At 39.8% G+C, this 15740-nt stretch overlaps 2 protein-coding genes across 4 annotated transcripts in view; one reads left to right on the top strand and one right to left on the bottom strand.

Moving 5' to 3' along the window:
* Nucleotides 1-13970, bottom strand: part of PHKB (phosphorylase kinase regulatory subunit beta) — a 120868-nt gene extending 106898 nt beyond the window's left edge. The window contains exons 1-3 of one of the 3 annotated variants that reach the window (XM_087728939.1): nucleotides 13815-13969; nucleotides 9055-9153; nucleotides 4080-4094 (exon numbers count right to left, since the gene is read on the bottom strand). In XM_087728939.1, the coding sequence (XP_087585065.1) occupies nucleotides 4080-4094; nucleotides 9055-9109 (70 nt within the window). In that variant the 5' untranslated portion in view covers nucleotides 9110-9153; nucleotides 13815-13969. Of the gene's footprint in view, nucleotides 1-4079; nucleotides 4095-9054; nucleotides 9154-13814 lie in introns of all 3 variants that reach the window. The other 2 variants (XM_087728941.1, XM_087728940.1) reach the window with 2 other exon arrangements.
* A 92-nt stretch (nucleotides 13971-14062) lies between these two features.
* The window catches only part of ITFG1 (integrin alpha FG-GAP repeat containing 1), a 118701-nt gene continuing 117023 nt past the window's right edge, over nucleotides 14063-15740 (top strand). Inside the window, exon 1 of the mRNA XM_087728942.1 lies at nucleotides 14063-14356. Coding sequence (XP_087585068.1) covers nucleotides 14137-14356 — 220 coding nt within the window. The 5' untranslated portion in view covers nucleotides 14063-14136. The remainder of the gene's footprint in view (nucleotides 14357-15740) is intronic.

Genomic DNA, 15740 nt, shown 5'->3' with positions numbered 1-15740 from the left:
CGTTCCAGACTTATACTGGAACACACACAAACACACACACACGTTTTTGTAGATTTTCACGGGTGTAGGTATGCTGGTCTTGTTGTATTTGGGTCTTTTCCCATGTAATATATACAATATATACATTTCCCATGTAATATATACATATATACATATATACATATATACATATATACATATATACATATATACATATATACATATATACATATATACATATATACATATATACATATATACATATATACATATATACATATATACATATATACATATATACATATATACATATATACATATATACATATATACATATATACATATATACATATATACATATATACATATATACATATATACATATATACATATATACATATATACATATATACATATATACATATATACATATATACATATATACATATATACATATATACATATATACATATATACATATATACATATATACATATATACATATATACATATATACATATATACATATATATATATATATATATATATATATATATATATATATACTTAAAGTTCGATTCCCAAACTTGGGTATGGCTAGCTGATGAGAGCTAAATAGCTTGAAATAGATCTATAGTAGTCTCCCTTTATTTATTTATCAGCATAAATATAACATATATATATGTATGTATGTATGTATGTATGTATATATGTATATATGATGTATATATGATGTATATATGATGTATATATGATGTATATATGATGTATATATATGTATATATATGTATATATGTATATATGTATATATGTATATATGTTATATATGATGTATATATATGTATATATATGTATATATGTATATATGTATATATGTATATATGTATATATGTATATATGTATATATGTATATATGTATATATGTATATATGTTGTATATATGTATATATGTATATATGTTGTATATGATGTATATATGTATATATGATGTATATATGTATATATGATGTATATATGTATATATGTATATATGTATATATGTATATATGTATATATGTGTGTGTGTGTGTATATATATATATATATATGTATGTATGTATGTATGTATGTATGTATGTATGTATGTATATATATATATATATATATATATATATATATATATATATATATATACATACATACATACATACATACATACATACATACATACATACATACATACATACATATATATATATATATATATATATATATATATATATAGTGTTACAACCCCTGGTATGCCCCAATTATGGGAGGAAGCTAACTGCTTCCATTATCTGTCAATCGGCTCGTCACAAGAGTCCATCACGACAGAAACCCAATATTTTTATACACACACACACACACACACACACACATTAGAAGTCAAGAATACAGCAGACAAGATGATAATTTTCAAGGTTATCATTTGCTTGAATGTGCTATTGCTGGACAACTTTTGAGATTGTATGGCATGGGAGTATTAGGAAGCTCACGTTTTGGGGTATTTTGGGGTGAGAGAAAAAAATACTTCTTGACAACTGCATCATGCATTCTATCTCACTAAATATTTCTATTTCAAAGTAGCCTGAAAACATCCCCTAGATTACTGGTTATTGAACATTTTGGTCTCAGGATCCCTTTCCATTCGTAAAAAAAAAAATAACGGTTGAAGATTCCTAGTCTTATGTGGATTGTTATCTATTAAAATTTTCTGTGCTAGGCATTTAAACAAAAAAAAAATGTTAAAATATTCCTTTATTTGATTTAGATGATCTCCTGAAATGGTCTTCTGGAAAGAAGGCTCCCCAGACCACACTTTGAGACGCTATCAGTCTTACGAGGACAAGAACAGAAATACCCTGTTGAAAATGATGCATCTTGTGGCAATATTGATGGTTTTAAAGCAGGGCTCTTCAAACTTAGCAACTTTTAAGATTTGTTGACTTCAATTCCCAGAATTCCCCAGCCAGGATTCTGTGAGTTGAAGTCCACAAGTCTTAAAGTGCCTAAGTTTGGAAAGCCCCTGTTTTAAAATGCAAACAGAGTCTTGGAAAAATAGCACGGGAAAGCCACTAATGAATCTCAGATTAAATTACTTTAGGCCAGCCTCTTTCCCCTTGCCATTTTATCCTACGGAATCAATTATTAATGGAGAAACCCTAATACTATATCAATATACATTAATTAAATTAACTCTACAATTCCCTTACAGCACTCCCAATGCAGGTTTGAGCCACAGATGTGATCTAATTGGAAAAACCACAGAAGGACTCATTTTGTGGGGAAGGGAAAAATGAAATCAACTAATTCCTAAAGACTTGATAATTTTCTAAAGCCAAAGATAAATATATCGTTGACCAGAATTAAATATCTAGTATATATTAGTATTAGTATAATCCTGCCCATCATCACACCCATAATCACTTGATGGATTGAGATGGGTGACTGTAGGAATCGAATAAACAAAATAAAACGAAGATAATCAATTAAAAATATAACAAATATTACTGAAAAAAAATGCAAGTATTTACAAAACTCAGCGATTAATACTGAATTACATGTGTTTTTGCTTGATTTTTGTGTCAGAAACACCGAGGCCCTTCCGGGTTGAAAGGATAAGCCAGTGACATCACTGCTGCGATGCCTGGTTAGCTCTTTTCGTGTCGCTATTAATCAAAGTGGGCATATCTATCTATCTAAGGTACACCCACGTTACACCTATCCTCCGCGAGCTGCACTGGCTACCTATTAGTCTCCGAATCCGCTTCAAGGTGCTGGTCGCTACCTATAAAGCCCTACATGGCATCGGACCTGGGTACCTGAGAGACCGCCTCCTGCCGATGACCTCCCTCAGACTGATTAGATCGCACAGGTTGGGTCTCCTCCGGATTCCATCTGCCAGCCAATGTCGGCTGGCGACTCCCCGGGGGAGAGCCTTCTCTGTTGCAGCTCCGGCCTTCTGGAACGAGCTCCCTGTTGAGATCCGGACCCTTACTACCCTCCCGGCCTTCCGCAAAGCCACCAAGTCCTGGCTGTTCCAGCAGGCTGGGGGGAGCTGAGAAGCATTTACCTCCACGGAAATTGTGAATGTTGGTTTTGTTTTTAATATGTTGTCTTTGTCTCGTTCCCCCCTTTCCCTTGTCTTTTGTGAGCCGCCCGGAGTCCTCCGGGAGTGGGCGGCATACAAGACAAATAAATAAATAAATAAATAAAATCTATTTGCGATTACTCACTTTTGAACTGCTAGGTCAGCAGTAGCCGGAATGAAGGATAGGAGCTCACCTCATCATGTAGCAGCTCTCGGGTCTCGAACAAGGGTTTTCTGATTGTCAACCCAGTGTCCTAACAACTTATGCTACTGCGCTCCTTACATGTGAGTACCTTCAACTTCACTGCAGTATTTCTGCACAGAAGCTTCCAGGATAAGCATTTAAGGTAGATTAGGATGGTGTGTTGTCCTTACTTAGCAACTGCTTTGGACAGTGACTGTTCGCAGTTACAACAATGATGAAACACTATCTTTCTGACCAATGCCTGTATTTATGACCTTCACAGCATCTGTTTCATGCATTCACAAGTACAGTCATAATACATTGTCCTGTGCGGGGGTCCTTGGTGCCACCTCTGAGCTTGGTGGCTTTCTTGCAGATGTTGCATGGCCCAAACTAGGCAATATCATCAGCACTAGCCTGATGATGTTACCTGGACTGGGTCTGCAAGAAAACCACCAAGCTCAGAGAGCACCAAGAACTCCTCATTTCGACCCCGGGCTACAAAATATTCTCTTTTATCAGTACATTGTCCTGTGTGAAATCATGACGGTCGTGGTAATATCATTTTTCTCTTAGCGACTACTTGCCGACCCAATTGTGCTCACTTATGCTACGGCCATTATAGATAATAGCTATCTGTACTAGATACAGCCATACACAGTATTTGCCTATAGATACAGTATTTCCGTAACCATGTTTCTAAAATGTTAGTGGAGGACAACAGTGCTGAAGCATGAAAACTATGCATAACTGAATGGAATATAGTATATAATGACAGGTTAATGCTCCAAAACATATACTTACAAGGATATCTGCCATCTGCAGCCCACGTAGAAATAAAACAACTGTTATTACAATCAAAGCATTGCCTCTGTTTCTCTTATCGTTTTAGGAAGAAAATGCCACTTTCGGTATATTCATTTAACACATTCAGCTGTTCTAATCCACATGATAGTAGCAGATATGCCCTGACCCCATTTTCAGCATCTTCAAGAAACCGAAGCGTTATCTCACTTTCATCAGCCTCCTCTACCCAAGGTCACCATTGGAAACCGATAAAGGATTTCTTGCGTAGACTTAAGATTTAGCTTCAGCAACAACTACTTATCCTTATTTATCCTTCTTTTCAGCTTTGTCATCCATCCTTTATGAAGTATGGCCATCAGTTGCTTTGCTGAGTGGGAGAACTTGGTACGGCCAACTCTTTGCAGCCAACGCGCAGTGGGACAATTCACCATGGCCAACTCACTGCGAGACAAGTCGCTCGAGGACAATTCAATGATTCAATTTAAGTATTTAAAATAATTTTTAAAATAATTTTAATTTTTGTCATTTACTTTTTTATTTTGTCCCTCCTTTGGCGTCCTTTAATGATTCCACTCCACCATTTTTTTTAATATTACTGTAACTCTTGTCCTGCAATGAGTTGTCCCATGACAAATTTGGCATGGTGAGCTGGCCATGATGAATTGGCCATGGTGAATTGGCCACGGTGAGTTGGCCATGGTGAGTTGGCCGTGGTGACTTGGTCATGATGAATTGGCCACGGTAAATTGGCCATGATGAATTGGTCATGGTGAATAGGCCGTGTTGAGTTGGCCGTGATGAATTGGCCATAGTGAGTTGGCAGTGGTGAGTTGGCCATGGTGAGTTGGCCATGGTGAGTTGGCCATGGTGAGTTGGCCGTGGTGAGTTTGCCAATGTGAGCTGGCCATGATGAATTGGCCATGATGAATTCGCTGTGGTGAGTTGGCCAATGTGAGTTGGCCATGATGAATTGGCCATGGTGAATTGGCTGTGGTGAGTTGGCCGTGGTGAGTTGGCCATGATGAATTGGCCGTGGTGAGTTGGTCATGATGAATTGGCCGTGGTGAGTTGGCCATGGTGTGTTGTCCGTGATGAGTTGGACATGTGAGTTGGCTACGGTGGGTTGACCATACCGAGTTGTCCAACACCTTCAAGGACATCTTTCATTCCTAAATGCTAAATATCCTTTTATTGAACCTGATTATTCCACTTTCTTAAATGGAAGGACATTTCCATAATCTACCTTTCCATTGTTCTTGATGGTGCAATGTCTTCCGTATTTATGACATACAGTTGTGAATTATTGCTGTTTTATTGTCTCTAGTAATGTTTTGTTAGCTAGCCAATGATGCCATTAAAGTCATTATTTGAATAATAATAATAATTGGCATTATTTTAAGCAGATCTCAAGGGACACAAACACTCAATTATCATTTAACCCATCTGGAGTTCAGAATCATATATAAAGGTTGAAGTTAATCAGGTAGTTTCAATATAAAGAACCCAGCTTTCTAATACTGCACTTCCGACATGAAAATAAACATACTGTGTGAATTTAAAACATACACATACAATAATAGCAAGCTGTTCCTTCACATAAGGATACATATCGATTTTTGGTGACAGATTTTAATCAAAAACATTTTAAATGGACAACGTATGTCATTAAATATGTCAAAAAACCCCCACTCTGCTTAATAAATCCTGGATTGAACTTATATTTATTTATTCAGATTTACTGTTCCCCCAGGAAACCCAACCATTCTACAGCATGCCGTCAAGATAGGAATATGACTCTATTGCAAATGAAGCACATAGAGATAACACACAAATTTCTGTCACTCCTTATCTTCAGGAGCTGCAAGGGAATATATCATGAAAAAAGAATGTTTTGCTCCCCATCCCTTCCCCAATATTCAGTTTAAAGGGGGAGGGAACCCAAAGCACTTCAAAAACTCCTATCAACACATTTGTAAATCAGCATGTGTAAAATATACAGGAAACTGTTATTCTGGATAGGCTGCTGCGATATGTTCTCATTCAAATTACAGCCCCTGGGAAAGGGGGAAGAGAGTTTAGTGTGCAGGCATGTTGTGACAGCGGAGGAAGCAAGTGTATAACAACTCCTACAACTAGGAGACATGACACTTGGTGACCTTATGACCTGCCATACCGGCAGAGACCGTCCCAGCGGCTTCGTGAGGTCATAGAGCGGACCCTCGTTCTAACTAGAGACATGACCTCAAATCAACCACCCACGAACTGTCAACGGTTCACTTCATTCATGGATCAAAAAAAGAGAAAGAGAGAGAAATACCAAAGAAAAATGTGCAGAGTGAGAAGGAAAAGCTATAATTTTTTATTCGGGGCATTATTTTAAGCAGGTCTCAAGGGATACAAACAGAAAGCCAGAAACTACACAACTCAAAAAAAAAAAAAGGCATTCAGAAAAGGACAGCGGAAGCAATAAAAACCTAATAATTTAGAAATCCAACTCCTGCATGTAATTGTTTTACCAGAAAGGAGATAGTGATTGCTGTAAAATTGGAGGGGAAAGCAAAACCTCCACAAATCGTGATTGGATTTTCATGCTGAGTTTAAGAAGGACATGACAGCAGTCTCCCAATTTTTGAGGTGCTGCCACATAGAAGAGGGGTGTTGTGACCCACCAGCGGCCAGCAGAGCTGGCAGCAGATTCAGACAGTGAGGAGGTTGGGGAGGAAGATGGGCCAGTCCTGGAGTCTGGGGAAGGCTCTGATGAGGGATCTGTGTCGGAGGCAGAGAGGGGGCCAGAGCCGTATGCCAATTATCAGCTGACTTCAGAGTCGGATATCAGTGAGGCAGACTAACAGCTGGAGCCTGTTCCCAGTGTGCACATGCACAGAGTTGCCAGACGAAGGGAGCAGCTAAAGAACAGGGGGCGACTTAGGAGTAAGGCCACAGGGGGACGATGAATGACCCCTCCCAGAGGAAATAAAAGAGGATCAAAAGGAGAGTGGAGTTTGCAGGAGACAATTAGTTTGCTTAATTGGTTTATGATTCTTTGAGACTCCTTGCCAAGATCTGCAGATATCAGCCTGGCAGCTCTCCAAGCCAGATAAAGTCTATGACTGTAAATCCTCCCTTGAAAGACTTTGCTGGATGTGCATGAGAAGAATTCACAGTAAATTAATAAAAGAAGTTTTTGTCGGGCCAAGGAGTTTGCTTCATGCTCTTGGGAAGCCTAGGTCAGAACAAGGGGGTCAACCTATTCTCCAAAGCACCTGAAGGCATGACAAAAACAATGGATGGAAACTAATCAAGGAGAGAACCAAGAACTAAGGAGAAATTTCCTGGCAGTGAGAACAATTAATCAATGGAACAACTTGCCTCCAGAAGTTGTGAATGTTCCAACACTGGAGGTTTTAAAGAAGAGATTGGACACTCATTTGTCTGAAATGATATGGGGTTTGCTGCCTGTGCAAGGGGTTGGACTAGAAGACCTCCAAGGTCCCTTCCAACTCTGTTATTCCTGATTGAAAGTGAAGTGAATAAATGCACTACCAACACCAACACACACCCCATTCTGTCCTCCCCAGGTAGTTCTGTTTATTAGCCTCTCACTTCTAGGATGCAAAAAGAAAAAGTGGGGTGAGGATCACACCAATTTCTTGTGAATACATGCCATATACTGCAGACACATTTCTTGAACGGTTCTTGGAAATCCAAAACTCTGACGTTTTATCATTAAGCACCATTCTCTCTGATGCAGGGAAAGCAAACTGAAGGATAATAATCATATTCATAAGCTGAGTAAGGTGAGCTGGTAAAACAAATTAAGGTATTGTCCAAAAGAATGAGATTGAAACCTGTGATTGCTCATTTTTCATATTCCTCTTACAATATAATGTATAAATCCTTCTATTATGTTCTGATGGAATGCACTCTCTTCCCGGCATCATTATCAGCTCCACCATGAACTTGTGAAAGAGTTTATATTGTGTGCACAACTAAATAATGAATGTCTGCGTTTACTGGCTAGCTAAAGATGTGTGGTGGGCTGAACAATAGTAGAGTTATAAATTCCAGCTGCAAAGAAGGAGAAAAACCCACCCCATTTTATCAAAGTTATTTTACAGCTAGTAGAGTAAACCGACAATTCCAACTAATGAGTCATTTCCTCACAAGGGTTACTGTCATTCCAATTAAGAATTACATTTTTTAATGTCTAAAAATCTAAAGCTTCATAGCTAACTTTGCACTGGACAGATAAAAAAACACATATAAACTCCACCGTTGTTTTCATCTCCCACTACTGTTCTTCCCCAAATCTTCTTACTGGCCATTGGGACCAATATTGTAATTACTGTATTTTTCGGAGAATAAGACTCACCAGAGTATAAGACGCACCAAGATTTCGAAGAGGTGTAAATTAAAAAGACGTTTTTGCACTCTGCAGACCTCCCAAACCTTCTGCATGCCTCAATTTTTTGTGAAAAACAGGGCATGCAGAGAGTTTGAGAGGCCTACAAAGTGCTCCTGGGGGGGGGGGGGCAAAAACAAGCAAAAAACGGCCCGTTTTTTGCTTGTTTCTGCCCTCCCCAGCCCCCAGGGGCACTTTGCAGGCCTCCCAAAGCCTCTGCATGTCCATTTTTGTGAAGGGAGTGGGGTTTCAGAAGGCCCAAAATGCTGCATTCAGTGTATAAGACGCAACCCATATTTTCACCCTCTTTTTTGGGGGGGAAAGTGCGTCTTATACTCCGAAAAATACAGTAGTTGGCATGGCACCAACTTGGTTATGACCAGATTCCAACTATCATACAGTGTTGCTTCAAAACTATCAATCGGGGTAGATATAATAGTCCTTTTTAAGCTGACACTTCATATCAATAAGCATCCATCCTTTCATCAACAGAGCGCTTGCTTGCGTTAATATGTCCACACCAGCCAAAAACACAAAATAAAAGACCTGTTAAAGAGTCGACATACTTACCCGACCACAGGAATGCGTGTGACGTGGTGGCTCTGCCAGTATTTGAAGTGGCCATTTCAAGCTGTTGCAGCTAATCACAAACGTTGCCAGGCTAAACTACTGCAATTTTTGAAAACGTTTAGTGAGGGTTAGAAGCAATCAGGTTTAAATTAAGTGAAAAGCAGTGTTAGCGAAGTTATTCACATCATGCTATAGACAATAAGGAGGATAATTAGATTAATTGTACCCTAGGCTTTTCTTATGTACTGCAAAAAGTTTATTTTCCCATATCGTTGTTTGGTTTTCTTTTAAAATTATTGGCTGAATCACCACTCCTTACAATGATATAACATCCAATTGCTGTGCTACAGCAATAATATTATTCAACTCATTTTTTAAAAAAAAAATATGTCAGACAATATTGAGTGTTGACAATAACGAAATGAGGACTTCTCCATTCCAATCCAATAAATGCCATGTGCAAATCAAAACCGTTTGCTCTTGGGTTAATGGAACGTGTAAATTATTTGTTAACCCAAAGAGTACACTTGGCTGTTGTACATTCCTCCACGTGATATTACTTTGTGTGACTCTTAAGCTTCCCATTAAAGAGTCCATAAATAAAGTTTCAGGTTTGCTTAGCGGGTATTTCTATTTGCTGAAACTCCATCCCTTGATTGAACTACCCAGCCTTGCTCAGACCTATAATTATTGACGTAGCCTTCAAAAGCTCTGCCATCATTTCTACGAGAGGCATCACTTACTTCTGACCCACTCCTGGGTTAATTAATGGTATCAATTATGCTCCATCTGGTTTTATGTTATAAATATATGCATTAAGAATTCTTCAATTGGGGGGGGGCGGCTCTGCAAATATATGAAAAAAGCCTTGTGGTTATTTATTTGATTCCTATCCCATTTCATTCAGCTTTTGTGACTCTTCTTTGTAACGCTAAGAGCTGGGAGAGGGGGACTGGCCCTAAGCCCCCAAAACAGCTCGTTGTGTTAAGGCAGGATTGGAATCTGGGCCTTCCTTCCTACACTTAGGTAGTCCTTGACTTACAACCATTGGTTTAGTTCAAAGTTACAACAGCACTGAAAATAGTGACTTATACTGTTTTCCACACCTATTGACTGCGGTAGCATTCCTGTGGTCACATGATCAAAATCCAGATGCTTGGCAGCTGGCATGTACTTATGACAGTTGTAGCATCCCAGGGTCATGTGATCTCCTGTAACCTCCTGACAAGCCAATTGAATGGGGAGGCCCGATTAGTAAAGTATAGCCTTTACTGTCATTGTACATCATGTATACAACGAAATGGATTAGATTCACTTAACAACCATGTGACTAACTTAATAAGTGCAGGGATTCACTTAACAACTATGGCGAGAAAGCTTGTAAAATGGGGCAAGACTCACTTAACAGCTGTCTTGCTTAGCAACAGAAATTTGGGCTAAGTTATGGTCATAAATTGAGGACTACCCATAGTCTTTTACACTATAGTTATATAGGAGGATTTGAAAGTTCTATTATAGTGAAATTTGTAAGGTGTTATTCTTCATGTTAAATTATGCATGCATTCAAATTACCCAATCTTTATCAGGCTGCTGTATAAAGTAATGATTAACATTTGACATTAGTTACATATTATTGTTGCTAATTTTGGTATGCCTAAACTAACACATATAGTATTTGCAATAGCAGTAGATGTTCCATTGTACTTGTTTCTGCACAACTCAAAAGTTTATATAGTTTTATCTTAGCAAAACAAGAACATTTGTTAAAATCTTCCCTCTGTTTATCAGTGTTACACCCCTCTGTTTATCAGTGTTACACCTAAGAAGTGGTAACTGGAATCTCCAATGAGGAGCATACCAAAGTTAAAAGTATATGTCATACGAAATGTATTTATTTGCAACTATATTTTCTTATTCAAGGCAAGTCGGTAGAAACTCAGAATTTGAAAAAAAAATATCCATGGCTGAAATGCAAAAACAGAAAAGAAAGCGGTCGTTTTGGCTTCATTGCAATCTTTAATTTTGCTTTAAAGTTCATTCTTACTATTTACAGAAATCCATATATAGCTTATTTCAAACCTGGCAACTTTAAGTGGACTTCAACTCCCAGAATTCTCCAGCCAGCAGGGAAACCTAACTATTGTTCAATGCTATGCTTTTCTTGCAATTAAGGGTACTACTTTATGTTACATAAGGGTGTGCATAGAAAGCTACGTTAATTTATAATGTGTTAACAGGCCTTTATTTTGTGTATGCTTTGAAAATCCAGTCCAAACAAGGGTTTATTGACCCAAGTTGACTAGAGGAAATATAAGAGATACGTAGTAATCATCATGAACAGTAAACCAAAACTGTCTTTTCCCTCTAAGTAAACTAAAAAATTTGAAACATAATTTCATTGTTTTCCTATGTGGAAAGACACATCCACAGAAGTAAAGTAAAATGTAGCTGAAAATAGGAGGAAGGAGATCATTATAAGTTACTGGGGCCAAAGCAACGCTGTAGATAGACTTTCTCCAGAAGTCTTTTTATTAGTGATTTTTATACTGAAAGGACAGCAAGAAATGTAAACAAGCAACAGCAGAATTTGCATTTCGGGGAAAGCCAGAGCTTTGCAGCCACCTTTTCAAGTCACTTGTGAAGCTGCCAAATGCCTCAAGCAAAAGACAAAAATAGCTACGAGTTGAGGAAGGGAAGACTTATTGACTGACGGGGCCAAGGAAGGTAAAATTCTAAGGAAGGGAGCACATTTGTGAAAAGAAAAAGAAAAATCAATGAGAGAGAGAGAGAAATATTGGGAGATCAAAGGACAGAATCAGAGGAAACTCTTGGAAAATAAGTTTCAAGAAACTTGGAACATAAAGAGTACGAAAAACAGAAGACAAAAACAGGGGAAAGGGAAGAACTGGTGTAATTTTTCCCACTTGGGTTTTGCTTGGGTCAAATTTAAAAATCTCCATCTGTCTCCATAGCAAAGTATCAGAAATACCAGACAATTCCATTAAGAGAGAAAGATGGAAACTCGATGAGTTATGATCAGAAAAATTCAGCACTTGTTAAAGATAGAGGTTTGATTTCTGTCGTGACTACAATATATACAGTATATAAGGACCTTCCAAAATATTCTGTAAAACTAGGGTTTCATCCCAATCTTGGTGACCAAGTAAAAATAGTACGTTCAAAATAACGAATTCCATCATGCCTAGGACCCACTGAAATGCCCCGTGGACAGCATTTTAATCCAGGTTAGGGGAGTTCTGCTTTCAAACCAATCATTGCTTATAATCAACATACTTCTCTTAAGCAGAAAGCTCAGGTTTCTTCACTATGGCTTTTAGCCACGTAGGCCAAAGAGAAGGAAACTTCAGAAACACCTAGCATTTTTTCAAATAGCTTGTTCTAATGTTTACAATACCTGCATGATACTTATTTATAGAGGATTTGGGATGCTTGTAAGGGAAAGATTGCAGATGTCATGTGTGTGTGTGTGTGTATGGGCCACAGGGCAAAGTCTCTATCTATCTCTATCTCTATCTCTATCTCTATCTATCTATCTATCTATCTATCTATCTATCTATCTATCTATCTATCTATCTATCTATCTATCTATCTATCTATCTATCTATCATCTATCTATCTATCTATCTATCTATCTATCTATCTATCTATCTATCTATCTATCTATCTATCTATCTATCATCTATCTATCTATCTATCTATCTCTATCTCTATCTCTATCTCTATCTCTATCTCTATCTCTATCTCTATCTCTATCTCTATCTCTATCTCTATCTCTATCTCTATCTCTATCTCTATCTATCTATCTATCTATCTATCTATCTATCTATCTATCTATCTATCTATCTATCTATCTATATACGGGCCACAGGGCAGTCTTAATTTCCCCCTTCTTTTCAGAGGGGGGAGGGAGAGAAGAAACAAAGGGATCTGGCCCAAAGTGAGCCCCTTCCAGCCCAAGAAGGGGGATGCAAGGCTTGGAAGGTAAAGGTAAAGGTTCCCCTCGCACATATGTGCCAGTTGTTCCTGACTCTAGGGGGCAGTGCTCATCTCCGTTTCAAAGCTGAAGAGCCAGCACTGTCTGAAGACATCTCCATGGTCATGTGGCCAGCATGACTAAACACCTAAGGTACACAGAACGCTGTTCCCTTCCTACCAAAGGTGGTTCCTGTTTTTCTACTTGCATTTTTACATGCTTTCGAACTGCTAGGTTGGCAGAAGTTGGGACAAGTAATGGGAGCTCACTCCGTTACAGGGCGCTAGGGATTCAAACCGCCTTTCTGATCGACAAGCTTAGCATCTTAGTCCCCTAAATGATCAAGGGGACCAGGCAAAAGTTTCTGGGTAAGACTTTAATTTTAATTTTTTTAACATTTTATAAAGGTCATTTAAAAAAAAACAACCCAAAACTTTCAACTGCAGCCTTTCCAACTGCAAGTCCTCCCTGTGGTGGGAAGCGACGGATGGGAAAAGAGAGCAGGAAAGAGGAGGAGGAGGAGAAGAAACGGGGCAAGCGCTTAGACTACAACTCCCAGAGTTCCCTGTCAGACGTTCAGCTCTTCGGGCTGGAGAAAGAACGAGGGGAGAGAGAGAGGAGCAAAGGGAGAAGCCGGGCTCGCGGGGCATCCTGGGAGTTGGAGTTCCAAATGCTCCGCTGCACAAGCGACCATAGGAAGGCGAGCGAGACAAGGGGAGAAGACAACGCAGAGAGGGGAGCAGGGAGGGGGGAAGAGAAGTCAGACCTGAACGCTTGGAGCGGGCCCTCAGCTCCAGCATTTTCCAGCTCACATCGGCCAGAGAAGACGCCATGGCGGCGGGAGGAGGAAGAGGAGGAGGACGAGCGGCCCGCTCAAAACTCCGCCCGAAGCGACTGGGCTGAAAAGCCAGGCGCTTGTCCCCGCCCCCTTGTCAATAACCCAACGACGGTTGCTAGGCTCCGCCGTAAATGCGCCCGCCCAACTACACCGACACCCCTCCGCGCAGGCGCAATGCATCGGTGCCGTAAAGCGAACCCGGAAGTCGCGCGTCCCTGCCAAAGGAACCGGTAGGAATTTACCGCCCGCAATGGGGGCGCCTTGCCGCCCCGTCCTGGCTCGGCGTGGCCGGTCCTCGCTGTTACGGCCGCCGCTGCTGCTGCTAGTGACGGTCGGGGCGTTGCTGAAGCCCGGCCGGGCCTTGCAGAATGTCACCTCGCAGCTCTTCGGGGCTGAGGCTTTCGGGACGCTGGCCGCCTTCGGGGACTTCAACTCCGACAAGCAGACAGACCTCTTCGTGCTAAGGGGAGGTGAGAGGCCGAGGACGGCAGAGGAGGCTGCCGGGGGCCTCGATCTAGTCAGTTTCAACCTATGGAGGGGATGGTGGGGGGTCTTTGGGGTGGACTGATCCCCCCTTTTTTATTTTATTCAGGGCTTTGAAAAGCTTGGAAATTGCTAAAAATGGGAGTTTGGGCGTCTCTAAAGGTGGTGCTTCGTGGGTGTGAAGTTTGTGGTACTTTGTGGGTCCCTGCCACACCCATTCCTTGAAGGATGGGGAAGATCAACTTTAAAAAAAAACTTGGTGAAAAAGGGAAGAGAAAGGAAGGAAGGAAGTAGAGAAGGGAGGGAGGGTGAAAATAAAATAAAAGAATTGGGTGGCGATAATACAAAATAGGTGTATGGGATCATAAGCAAAGCAATCCAGAATGTGTATTTTAACTTTTTATATGGAAAAACAAATATGCAAAAGTGATAAAGATAAATAAGAACAATAACTATGTGAATGTATACCTGTATATAAGAGAATAAAAATAAAAAACTTTTTTTAAAAAACACTTTTTAAAAAACTTCTCAGAATTATCCTTAAGGATAATTATAAACCGTGTAATATTGTGCTTTATAGATTGTCTAATGCCAAATGTAGGGGGAACGCGGTGGCTCAGTGGCTAAGATGCTGAGCTTGTCGATTAGAAGGCAGTTCGGCGGTTCGAATCCCCAGCGCCACATAACAAAGTGAACTCCCGTTTCTTGTCCCAGCTTCTGCCAACGTGGCAGTTCGAGAGCGTGTAAAAATGCAAGTAGAAAAATAGGGACCATCTTTGGTGGGAAGGTAATAGGGCTCTGTGAGCCTTTGGCGTTGAGTCATGCCGGCCACATGACCACGGAGACGTCTTCGGACAGCGCTGGCTCTTCAGCTTTGAAACGGAGATGAACACCACCCCCTAGAGTCGGGAATGACTAGCACATATGTGCGAGGAGAACTTTACCTTTATGCCGTGGCAATTCACTATATTTGATCTCTGGCACACCCCAAGGCTCACTCCTACTGTATTCCCATAGACTCTATGGGGAGTTTTATTCCTGTGGTTGGTACAATAGGAGTGAGCGTTGAGAAGTGCCAGGGATCAAAAATATTTGTAAATTGCCCATTTTCCTCTTTTTTCAGTGGTCATTTTCTTTTTTATGAATGAAAGTGCTGAATTTTGCCCCTTTTCTGCCTCACTTTCTGTCTAGGAGGAATATCAAAATTACATTTTGTTTGGCTGCTCTTGTGTTAACTTGTTTCACCGATGGAGCAAGAGGGACACTAAAATCTCATTCCTCTCTTATTAGATATTTATCCCGCTTTTATGATAGGTAGTCCTCAACTTTATGACCACAATTGAGCCCAAAGTTTCTGTGGTTAAATGAGAC

Source organism: Thamnophis sirtalis, unplaced genomic scaffold (genome assembly GCF_051295495.1).
Source record: "Thamnophis sirtalis isolate CommonGarterSnake01/CBP01778 unplaced genomic scaffold, rThaSir2_p1.2 scaffold_14, whole genome shotgun sequence".
In the NCBI taxonomy this organism is placed as follows: Eukaryota; Metazoa; Chordata; class Lepidosauria; order Squamata; family Natricidae; genus Thamnophis; species Thamnophis sirtalis.
The sequence above is the reverse complement of the archived record's forward strand: the minus strand, read 5'-3'. Positions and strand labels throughout refer to the sequence as shown.